This window comes from Elephas maximus, chromosome 4 (genome assembly GCF_024166365.1).
Source record: "Elephas maximus indicus isolate mEleMax1 chromosome 4, mEleMax1 primary haplotype, whole genome shotgun sequence".
Classification (NCBI taxonomy): Eukaryota; Metazoa; Chordata; class Mammalia; order Proboscidea; family Elephantidae; genus Elephas; species Elephas maximus.
Genome location: NC_064822.1, coordinates 190,319,343 through 190,331,580, shown reverse-complemented (window position 1 = coordinate 190,331,580; position 12,238 = coordinate 190,319,343). Strand labels below are relative to the sequence as shown.

General features: G+C 42.1%; 1 protein-coding gene across 3 annotated transcripts in view; it reads right to left on the bottom strand.

The window, feature by feature from the left end:
- The window catches only part of ATXN10 (ataxin 10), a 214,281-nt gene that overhangs the window by 181,364 nt on the left and 20,679 nt on the right, over nt 1–12,238 (bottom strand). For all 3 annotated transcript variants that reach the window (XM_049884658.1, XM_049884655.1, XM_049884656.1), the window contains exons 2-3: nt 6,160–6,351; nt 354–436 (exon numbers count right to left, since the gene is read on the bottom strand). In XM_049884658.1, the coding sequence (XP_049740615.1) occupies nt 354–436; nt 6,160–6,351 (275 nt within the window). The remainder of the gene's footprint in view (nt 1–353; nt 437–6,159; nt 6,352–12,238) is intronic.

The window sequence follows — 12,238 nt, the reverse complement described above, 5'->3', positions numbered from 1 at the left end:
TCCACTGTCTTAATATATATTCAACTTATTTATCCGTCTGTAGTCCCTGGCTCCCCTCACTAGAATGTAAGCTCCCTGAGGGCAGGGATTTTTGTCTCCTTTGGGCATCGTCCTGGTTACATCTAACACAGACAACAGGGTCTATCATGTTACATTCATAAACACTGAAGGAAGGTGGAAAGGAAGTCCCTGTCACTTACTTTTGGGATACTTCTTTAACTAATTTTACTGCTATAGTTTCCCTATCTCATGAAATACAGCACATGTGCTTCTATGGATTATCTAATACTCAAATTACTGGTTTTAAACCCTTTACAAGACTATAATAAGCTATAAATTATACTACGTGTTACCTGTCAACAGGGATTCCTGCTCCGTTTGCAGTTCACGAAACAGAAGAATCAAATCAACGGCAACACCGATTGTATCCAAGTTCCTACATTATGTTTAAAAAAAAAGGCAAAATTAAATACATTTCTTTTCTTAAAACTGCATTTCAAATGATGATTCAATGAACGGTGTTGAGAGTATTGGTTAATAATACCTATAATTGGCTAAATAATGGCCCCCCAAAATGTCCACGCCCTGCCTATGAATATTTTACCTTACGCGGCAATGTAATCACCAAGGTCCTGATAAGAAGGATGCAGGAGGGTCACAGTCAAAGAGAAGAAGATGTAATGACAGAAGCAGGGGCTGGAGTGACGCTAGTGCTGGAAGAGAGTCAAAGACTGTGGGTGGCCTCTGGAAGTGAAAAAGGCAAGGGAATGGACTCTCCTCTACAGTCCCCAGAAGAAACAAAGCCCTGTCAACCCAGGTTAGATCCCAAAATTCCGGAACAGTATAATAATAAATGTGTGTTGTTTTAAGCCACTAAGTTTATGGGGACTTGTTATAGCAGTAAGAGAAAGCTAACACAGACTGTGGTGCCAGAAGTGGGATACTGCTGTAACAAATACCTCCAAGTGTGGAAATGGCTTTGGAATAGAAGCTAGAAGAATTCTGAGGAGCATGATAGAAAAACCCTAGACTGCCTTGAACAGAATGTTAGTAGAAATATGGATATTGAAATTTCTGCTGGCGAGGGCTCAGAAGAAAACAAGAAGCATGTTACTGGAAACTGGAGGAAACAGCAGAAAGCTTAACTGAATTGTGTATTGCAGTTATGCAAAACACTGAGGGTGCAGCCTGGTTTCTTCTTGCTGCTTACAGTAAAATGCAGGAGGAAAGAGATGAACAGAGTGAAGAACTAATTAAAAAGGAGCCAGTCCATGAGGAGTGAGCTTCTTGGCTCAAGTAGACACAAGAGACTACGTGGGCAGCTCCTGTCTGGAGGTGAGATGAGAAGACAGAGGGGGACAGGAGCTGGCTGAATGGACACAGGAATACAGGGTGGAGAGGAGGAGTGTGCTGTCTCATTATGGGGAGAGCAGCTAGGAGTACATAGCAAGGTGTACGTAAACTTTTGTTCGAGAAAGTGACTTGATTTGTAAACTTTCATTTAAAGCACAATTAAAACAAACAAAAAAAGGAAGCAGTCCGTAATGATTTGGGAAGTTCTCAGCCTATTGAAATTTCATGAGATGCTAAAACTTGGAGATTTGCTGTCAGGAAAGCATGCTATGGGAAGAAAACCATGTATGTGGCCACACAACATTCTGCTAGTGCCTCAGAAGGACCAAAAAGTCAGAGTATTCGGTCACGCAGAGGGCTCTTTGTAGAGATTAGGCATGTGGTTCATGGATTACCCTCAGCCACCTCAGCATTAGTCAGGAATGCAAATGGGATTAACCAGGAAAGATCTACGGAAGGCCCTACTGTCTAATGATGTAAAGCCCCATAACATACACAGGAGGCCCACGAGGTTTTTGAGGCTATGACAGCAGCAGAAACACTGTCAACTTAGACTCAAAGGGACAGAGAAAGGATGAAATGAAAGGAGGTTGTCAAACTCCCAAAATTCTACAGGCAGGAAGCAGACTGATAAAACTACTCAGCTGTAATATATACTACCCTTCAAGAAAAAGGAAGGATGACTCTATGGGCAGAGCTGAGGCCCAGAGGGCAGCACCTCAAGCCACAGAGGATTATTCCCAGGCCTTGAAACCTAAGAGAGTTTGCCAAATTGGATTTTGAAATTGCTTGGGACTGGTGACTTCTTTTTTCCTTCCATTTCCCCCCTTTTTGAAGGAGAATGTCTACAATTATTATCCTATGCCAGTCCCACATTGCATTTTGGAAGCAGATAACTTGCTTTCTAATTTCACAGGTCCACAGATGAAGAGGAATTTTGCCCCGAGGAGGGTCATACCAAGGGTCTCGCCCATATGCAATTTAGATGACTTAGATGATGAGATTGGGACTTGTGATCTAATGAGACTTTGATAAAATTTTAAACTTGAGTTGATGCTGTAATGGGACAAAAATGTGGGGGGCCTTGGGATAGGGTGAATATATTTTGCAGATGGGACAGATGTGAATCTTTGGGGGCCCGAGAGCAGGCTGTGGCAGTCTGAATAATGGCCCTCCCAAAGATATACAGGCCCTAATCCCCAGGACCTATGACTATGTTACCTTATATGGCAAAAGAGACTTTTTAGATGTGATTAAGAATCTTGAGATGCAGAGATTATCCTGGATGACTTGGATAGGCCTACTGTAATCACCAAAAAAAAAAACCCCAAACCAATTCATAGCGACCCTACAGGACAGAGGAGAACTGCCCCGAAGAGCTTCCAAGGAGCACCTGGTGGATTTGAACTGTCTACCTTTTGGTTAGCAGCCGCAGCACTTAACCATTATGTCACCAGGGTTTCCGTATAATCACAAGGGCCCTTATGAGAGGGTCGGAGTCAGAAAGAGTGGAATATGCTACACTGCTGGCTTTAAAGATAGAGGGTGGGGCCATGAGTCAAGGAAAGCAGGAGGCCTCCAGAAGTTAGAAAAGGAAAGGAAATGCATTCTCCCCTGGAGCCTCCAGAAGGAAACGGCCCTGCTGACACCCTGATATCTAGCCCAGTGAGAATGACTGGACTTTTGATCTCTAGAACTGAAAAATAATAAATTTCTGCTGTTTTAAGCCGCTAAATTTGCGATTATTTATCCCAGCAGCAACAGAAAACTAATACAGTTTCCTACTTTCTCCACTTCTCTCAAGGTAAACCAGAATCCTGCTCTGAATGGATGAAATTCCAGAACGCTGTGTTAAGCCCTAGCACGAACAGAAGGAGTTTGCAGAGGGCCAGGGTCAGTGTGCGCATGGCCGGGTCCTCTCTCGCTTCCCCAAGGCCGGGCAGTCAGAGAACCCCTTCTCCTTCTGTCTTATTCCATGCATATGGCTGGTGGGAAAAGATGGCTCAGCAACTGCCTCCCAGAAAAGGGGGTGTTCCAGCTCTTCCTTCTCATTCTTGCTCCTGCACACATAAAGTTACCTGAAAGCAAACGGGATTATTTCTGTAGGGCCGGCAAGTTAAGAATGGTTTTTACAATTTTTTAATGGTTAGAAAAAAATCAAAAGAATATAATTTCATGAAAGTGGAAGTTTTATGAAATTCAAATTTCCATGTCCATAAAAATCTACCAGGCGCTCTTTGGAAACTCTATGGGGCAGTTCTACTCTGTCCTATCGGGTCACAATGAGTCAGTATCGACTTGATGGCCCTGGGTCTTTGGTTTAAATAAAGTCTTACTGGAGCCCAGCAGTAGTCATTCACTCATGGATTGTCTATGACTGTTTCTATAATGCAAGAGTCAAAAGCCTGCGAAAGAGATCGTGTGCCTCACAAAGCCTAAAGTACTGACTATTTGTCCCTTTACAGAAAAAGTATACCAACCCCTGCAACAGGAATTACACTGCGTGCAGAGGCAACTGCTCTGAACAGTTTTGATTCTTTTTTGAAACTTCTTATGACTCAGAGATTGTTTGCTTTGCTCTATTACACCCCATTCCATATATCCTCAGCAAAGTCCACCCAAAGTACCATATTCAGACAAAAGATGTGAAAAGATCTAGGCCTTAATGGCACCACTGCTATTGATTAACTTTTTAATAACTTAAAAAAACAGAAAAATGTATGTTGGTTTTCTGAATCTGAGTCTTGACGGGCTTGGAAACACAGGCTTTAGTTAAGGCTGGCCACAAAGTCCTTAGCTAGAATTTTTGTTGTACTTTCTGAGTAGAAAATGTCTCTTCCCGAGCTGATGCCCCAAATGGTTGGAATCTCCCTTTGAAAATCAACAGTGAATAATAATACGACCCTAGGAGGTAAGGGCAGAAGATTAAGCGCCCCGTAAGTGTTTATTCTGGCCCAACCATAAGCTGCCTGCAATGAAGACACCATTACTACACAAATGAATCCCAGCCCTCGGGCTGATGGCCCTGCCAGAGATAGCTAATATTAAGAACAGTTATCTTTGTGAAACTGGGGAATTTCATTTGCCATAGTACTTATTTTTATAATGTTTGGATTTTCATAGCTTGCATATATGTTACCTTTGCAATCAAAAAAGAAAACAAGATTAAATTGTTTTAAAAGAACATTAAGATTATCATAAACTTCTATTCCCCTCATTACTGAGGCAGGAGCAGAAACATTTAATATTTACTGAGCTCACCACACCAGGTGCCCAGGCTTTGTTAGGCATTTCACGTAAGTAATCTCATCCAAACCTGACAATAACCCTGTGCAGAAGGTACTGTTCGCCCTATCCTGCAGATGAGAAAACAGATACTCAGAAAGGCTACCTCACTTGTCCAGGCTCGCATCGCAGTTTTAGGGATGGAGCAATCCTACACTACCAATGCCAATGTGTATGTCCTGGGATAGTTATGGCAGACTATTTTTTTTGCTTAGACTTTAGAGTCAGATAGTTTGGAGCCAGAGACAATGTTCTAGGCTCTCTCACTTACTGGAAGAGTGACTCTCAGGCAAAATACTTAACCTCTCTGAGTCATAGTTTCTTCTTTTGTAAAAATGGAAAAAGAATCGTATACTATGTCATAGGTTTGTTCTCGAAATTAAACAAGATACTGCAAGTCAAGCACCTGGACAAAGCCTGGTACTTAGGAAAGGTTCATCCAACGTTCACTTCCTTCCCCACTGAGGCTAGCTTGGCACTCGGTCAAAAGTCTCTGTTCTAAGGCTCTCCTTCCTTTCCCTCCCCCATCACACTAGAGGGCCGGTCCACTGTCTCCAGCACACAAAACCAAAAAACAGGCAATAGTCAAAAAAATGTGTTTATTCTTATCAAGCTTATTACTGCTTCTATCCATTTATGTGAAAACGGATGGCAGGTTCACTTTAGTACTGAAGTCAAACAACCCTAGCTTTTTTCCCCTCCCTTTTGATCTTAAACTGCTCATTAATCATGTTAAAGCCTCAGGGACAAGACTGTCTAGGCGGCGGGTGCCTCTGGGCCAGCCCACCTTCACTCATCATAGCAGTGACGGGGGCACGGAGGCCCTGTCTACATTGACGTCCAGGAAAGGCAAGGTGAGCATCCTCTGTGTGGCTCCGGACTTCACCTCAAGTACAAATTTTTAATAAAAAGCAGATTTCATAAAATCAAAGAGGAAAGGTGCTCAGTTCTGAGAAGAGAGAGTAACATGGAAAAAAAACAAGAATGGTACCAGGTAACTCTGTGGCTATTTTTTTAACTTTTTAAAAATGTGCACATCGTAAATCGGTGAAGTAGTATTTGCAACATTACATACTCTTCAGGAAACAAAGGCTATCTTTTAAGTTTATAAAACAGGCTCCTTTTCAACATGAACACACGGTCAACTAATGAAAGCATTAAAACATTCACAACTAAGAAAAGTGAGGTCCATAACTGCATATGCATTTAAGGAGGCAAAATCTAGACTTAAAGAATCAAAACAGAATTCATCTCTCTGGGCTATATACAAAACCAAATACCTGAAAACACATTATTAATACAAGTAAGAAATCTAAGTAACCCTAACGTTAAATATACGCTATCACATGCTGTACCATTATATCCTGGTTCAAGAGTCTCCCATGGCAAGACATGCAAAGGACTTCTCCCCCCGAGATGAACCAAAACAATTCTTAACAGAAAAGCCCACAGACCGAGCCAGCATATACATATACATGGAACTATAATCAAAGGTACTTGTGTAACTACAAAGAATGCTACCTGATTGAATCCTGGTTCACAGAGCACTCAATGCAAGCATTTCGGAGACACCGGAAGCATTCAGTTATTAACTGCAGGCTGGAAGCCAGATGTTCCGCTTGGGATGGGTCTCTGCAGGCCAGTTCAACATCCTGAGAAGACTTCTTTAAGATACCCAGGACTCTCTGGAAGATGCTCCTGGGTGCTGTTTCTCTGAAAGAGGATAATATTGTTTGTTACTAACCATGGGGAACAAAAACACCTCATTTCCAAATGCTCTACTCAGAAAACAGCCTGTATCTACTGTGCAAAGAGGTGGACTGGGCTTTTCTATTCCAGTCCCTTAATTTAACAACACACACACATATACTCACACAAGTACGTACACTGAGTGCTCACTGAATCTTTGCAATAACCTTATGAAGTCAATAATGTCACCTCCACTCCACAGTCTGACTTTACTATTTCCACTTCCTGTGACAACCCAAATCCCAGTTCAGGCAACTACTCAAGCTTATGAATCTGCCCTTCATCAGAACAGAATGTCTGCATTTTATGTTCTAGGCAGAGAGTACAGCCTTGGCCTCTGTCACCCAGTATGTACCTAAAATTCAATTGTGAAACAATATTCCTAAAGGGCTGCCCTGAGGCCAAGTTTGCCATCCAATGGCTAGTTCACATGAGCGGGGTAACCAGAGCAGGTAACTTAACTACACAGCTGAGAGAGAGGATTTAAAGTGTGCCAGCTCTTCCACCAGGAGTGGACTCCCCGGGGAGAAAGATGAACTGGTGACTGTCCCCTCAGGCATCTCAGTTCTCACATGCCTCAGGCCAGGTGCACTGCTGTACTGGGTATCATTCCAGAGCTACGAAGATAAGAGTATCTTTATGCAACATGGCACCAAAATGCAAATCAACTTCCTCGTTCTACGAATCCCTTAAGGAAAGGGCAACCTGTTAAGAGAAAGACGATGCTAGGGCAGAAATTGTCGTGCTGGACCATTTAGGAGATAATTCTGACGTACACGTTTTTATCTTATGCACCCACTGTGGAATACGACTCCACAGGACCCCACATTTTACCCTGGGATTAAGCCAGGCCATCAGGGGGCTGCACATCTGCCCAGAACTGCTGTGGTGGTGTCACGTGCAGTCGAGTCAATTCTAACTCATAGCGAGCCTAGGAGACAGAGTCAAACTTCCCTACAGGGTTTTCTAGGCTGTAATCTTTACGGAGGGAGCCCTGGTGGTGCAGTGGCTAAGCGTTCAGTCCTTAACCAAAACGGTGGTAGTTGAAATCCACCAGCTACTCCTTGGAAACCTATGGGGCAGTTCTACTGCTGTGAGTCAGAATCGACTCGATGCCAACAGGCTTGGTTTTAAACTTTACGGAAGCAGATTCCACGGTCTTTCCTCCCACACAGGGACTGGGTAGTTCAAACCGCCAGGCTTTCAGTTAGTGCCTAACCCTTAACCACTATGCCACGAGGGCTCTTTTACACAGAACTGTTGATAGGGCACTGCCTGAGTCACTGTGCTTACTCAATTGCTGGTGAAGACACTATGAATATCTCTTTTACAAGGTCTCAGTCAGTACCTTGAGTATTCACACTCCAAGGGCTGTTTTTTATCTTAAGTCTAGACAATGTAAGTCATATTTTATTTATCATGTTTCCCTCTCTGTCTGGGCCTTCAATAAGCCCAGAGTCAGATTTGTAACTCATCTAGGACAAGATGAATCCCATGGCACAACTCTGAGTACTAACCTTGTTCTTCCTAGTCAGCTTTTCTCTTCTCCCCAATTTCCTCACTTATCCTTAATTTTACATTATTATTTTTTAAGGTACCTCAGATATGCTTTTGGAAAGAGGCAGAGTACAGATGAATGAAAATCTGTGGAACCACATATAAAATAAAATGATTTGCCCATGCCTCCCTCAGTCAGCCCACCCTAAGTGTGGATCATGAAGCTCTGAGTCGATGTCTGTGACAGTGGAAGTCTGTGACAGTGGAAGTCCAAGAGCAGCTTTATCCTGCCTCGACAACTGTATGAAGCAATTAAGTATATAAGCCATTTTCAGTGACTGTATTACAACAAGGAAACCCTGATGGCGCAGTGGTTAACAGCCATGGCTACTAACCAAAAGGTGTAGTTCAAATCCACCAGGCGCTCCTTGGAAACTCTACGGGGCAGTTCTACTCTGTCCTATAGGGTCGCTATGAGTCAGATTTAACTCGATGGCAATGGGTTTGGTTTGGGGTTTTTTCATGTTACAATAAAAAGTATATTAACTACCAATATCCTCAAGAAAGCTCTGAGGAGTACCAAACATACTGCAAACACAAATATGCTAAAAAATACTCAAAAGTGAAAAACACTGAAAAGAACATCAAGAGTGACCACAATTTCCACAACAAAGAAATCTAATTACCTCTATCTGACCAATCTCCATAAAGTTTTGCTGATATCATTTAATCTTACAGTTAAATAAAAGTAGAGCTATGACAACTAAAATAATGCTTCTTTATTCTATATTAAGATGGCTAAGAAATGTGTATTTACGTATATCTATGATAAACAACGTATTTCATTGGACAAATCTGCTGCAAAAACCTCTTTAAAGAGTTAAAAATTAAAAAGCAAAGATGTCACTTTGAGGACTAAGCTGTGTGAGACCCAAGCCATGGTGTTTACAATCGCCTCATATGCGTGTGAAAGCTGGACACTGAGTAAGGAAGAAGGAAGAAATGATGCCTTTGAATTGTGGTGTGGTGAAGAGTACTGAATATACTAAAAATTCTACAGCCTGCCAAAAGAATGAACAAATCTGCCTTGGAAGAAGTACAGCCAGAATGCTCCTTAGAAGCAAGGATGGTAAGACTACATCTCAGACGTTGGACATGTGATCAGAAGGGACCAGTCCCTGGAGAAGGACATCATACTTGCTGAAGTGCAGGGTCAGCGAAAAGAAGGAAGACCCTCAGTAAGATGGACCGACACAATGATTGTGAGGATGGTGCAGGTCTGGGCAGTGTTTTGTTCTGTTGTACTTTGGGTTGCTACGAGTTGGGACTGACTCGATGGCGCCTAAAAACATGATAAAGATGCCAATATAATTTCTTTCAGCTGATCCTTTGCAATCTACATCTCACTATGGGTACTACTTACTAATCTCCCATTGGGAACCATCTTCCCTGATCTCTACTTGAAATCTTACCATCTGTTTTACCCATGATTGGTAGCTAAACCAAAAACCAAACCAAACCCATTGCCACTGAGTCGATTCTGACTCATAGCGACCCTACAGGACAGAGTAAAACTGCCCCACAGAGTTTCCAAGGAGCGCCTGGTGGATTTGAACTGCCGACCTTTTGGTTAGCAGCCATAGCACTTAACCAACGACTGGTAGCTAGCGCAGCAAAAGCTTTGGAATCCAACTAAAGTAAACTTAACATCATTGAAGAAAGCACTGTTGTAAGGAAAACTGGACAACCAATATTCCAAATATAGAATAGTCCATGAACCATCCCTCTGTATATAATTTCCACTACTACATGTTCATCTGTCATATATGTACCATCCTTCTACCCTTTAGTATACTTTAACCAAAAGGAAAAATGTTTAACTGAGCTAAGGCCAATCAAAAGATGTCAGTCAGTCAAAGAACCGTTAACAAGTTACCAAAGTGTAATCAGAGCAGTGCATATTAGGCACACAATAATTTGCATTTGCAGGATAAACAGAAAACAATTTAGGGTTGTGATCACCATCATTTGCTGTCCCAAGAAGGCACAACCATGGATTCCTGAAAAGGTCAGGCAAGCACTTTCAATACCCTCCATCAGAATGCTCTTTCCACACCATTCCCACCCAGTTCTCTGCCTGAAAGAATCTTGCTTTTCCTTCTAGACCTTTTTGAAAAATCTCAGCCCTGGTGAAACTCCCCTGCTACTCCAAGCAAAATGGCTCCCCATCTTTATGCTCCACTGGAGCTTTGTTCCTAAGCCCAGAGTAACACTTATCCGTATCAGCCTGTATTTACTTACCCTGTCCACCTCCCCAGCTACCCTGTTAAGTCCCTTAAAAATAGACTATCTTATTCCTTTCTGTATTTTTATTATTATTATTATTCCTTTCTGTATTTCTGGGGCCCAGAACTGGCATTCAGTAACTGTATCTGTTCAATCTGAGCAAATACAGCCATGAGACCGTTCACATAAGAGTGGCTTCTGGTCACACTGCAAACCTGGCATATGATCCAAATGTACTGAGTATGTACTCTGGACCAGGCACCAGCTGAATGTGGGCAGTGAAGGGAAACAACCGAGGCATCAGCTCAACTCCTCAGTTGTCACTGAAGAAACCCACATATCCTGGACTCAAACTTGTAAAAAGGCCTGATTTTAAGATGTGGGTATTATGTAGCTATCTTATGACTGATATTTAACAAACACCTAATTTCTCCTTCCCTATTAAACGAGGTAATGGATAGCTTAAAGAGAGGGTATAGATGGGAGAGAAGTCTTAACCCTATAAATTGTATTTTAAATTTCTTGAGAGCGGAGACTGTGTGTCTTAGATGTCAGATCCCTCTATAAAGGCTAGGAGAAAACTCTTTCCTCAAGAGCCATACAATAAATTACTGTAGATTCTATTTACCACATTTTTATACAATATAATACACCGACAACTTTCATCAGATGAAGATAAAGAAGTGGTCAGTCAATGCCAGTAAATGCCGCAAAGCCATTTACCTCTCTTACCTCGTCTACAGCCTTGCAACTATTTGACATTACAGGATCCAAAACCAAAAACCCGCTGCCGTCAAGTCGATTCCAACTCACAGCAACCCTTCAGGACAGAGCAGAACTGCCCCACACAGTTTCCAAGGAGCGAGAGGTGGATTCAAACTGTCGACCTCTTGGTTAGCAGCCATGGCTCTTAACCACTGCACCACCAGATCCAAAGCAGTACTAACTTACTATCTGCAAATCCTACATTCTTTGTCAAGAGGCACAGCTAAATATGCGTGACGATTAACAAGGATGAAACAATAAAGGTCAGTCGATCATTCTTACGTCACAAACGTTATCAGTGAGAATAACAGCTGTCATTTCTGCTTTACCCAAATTAACAAAAAATGTTCACAAAGACTTTAAAAAGCTTAGCTGCTTCATTCACAGAAAGCAGAAGGTTCTTACAAGGGAAATTAAAATTCAACTGTTAAGACATTCTTGTTAGACAGGAATGCGTACCCTGAAGACAACATATAAATGAAATGCTACGTTACAGAACCTCCCTTGGAAAAAAAAAGTTCAATTTTACAAAAGGTAAAATTTCATTTTCTTCAAGTTTGGGCAGACCTGTAGGTTTAATCTTGGCATGCCCTTTTTGAGTAAAATTAAAGAAAATGATCAGTGATTTTATGCAACTGGTTGGATGGGTCTAATACATTCTATGTACGCACAATTCCCAGGTAACTGATCAGCTGGGACTCTCCCTGAAAAGGAAACTAAACGCTAGTCATTGTAATGCTACGACTGAGACTTCATACTTGTCAAAAGACTTATTCTAATACCTTAGACTTAATTAAAAACGGGCATAATGTGGTTTAGAGAAGCTCAACCACTGTCACTGAGATAAACTATTAAAATACTCAGAAGTTCAGAGATGAAAACTACAGTCCCTTGCTGTTATTTAAAACCATAAACCCTCCTGCTTACTGATTTGATTGGGCCAGACTGAACAAAACAGAAAATAAAAACGTCTCAATCTCCTGACAGAACCAGCCTAGGGCAAAATTTTGAAATTCATCTTTGGAGACCTTCAACCTCTCCTTTTCACAGGCTTCTCCCGTCTCTGTCACATGCACCACAGGGACTCTCCAGCCGTCCCTGAGAGCCCAGAGCAATCCATGTTGCAGGGTCACCCAACTTTTTCTGTACAGGGCCCGAGAGCTAGGCTCTGTGGGCCAGACGGTCTCCATCACAGCTTCTCAGCGCGGTTCCGTGGCATGAAAGCAGCCATGAACACCTCAACAAACAAGCACAGCTGTGTTCCAAACTCTGCCTATAAGGACTGAACTTAAAGGTTCATATA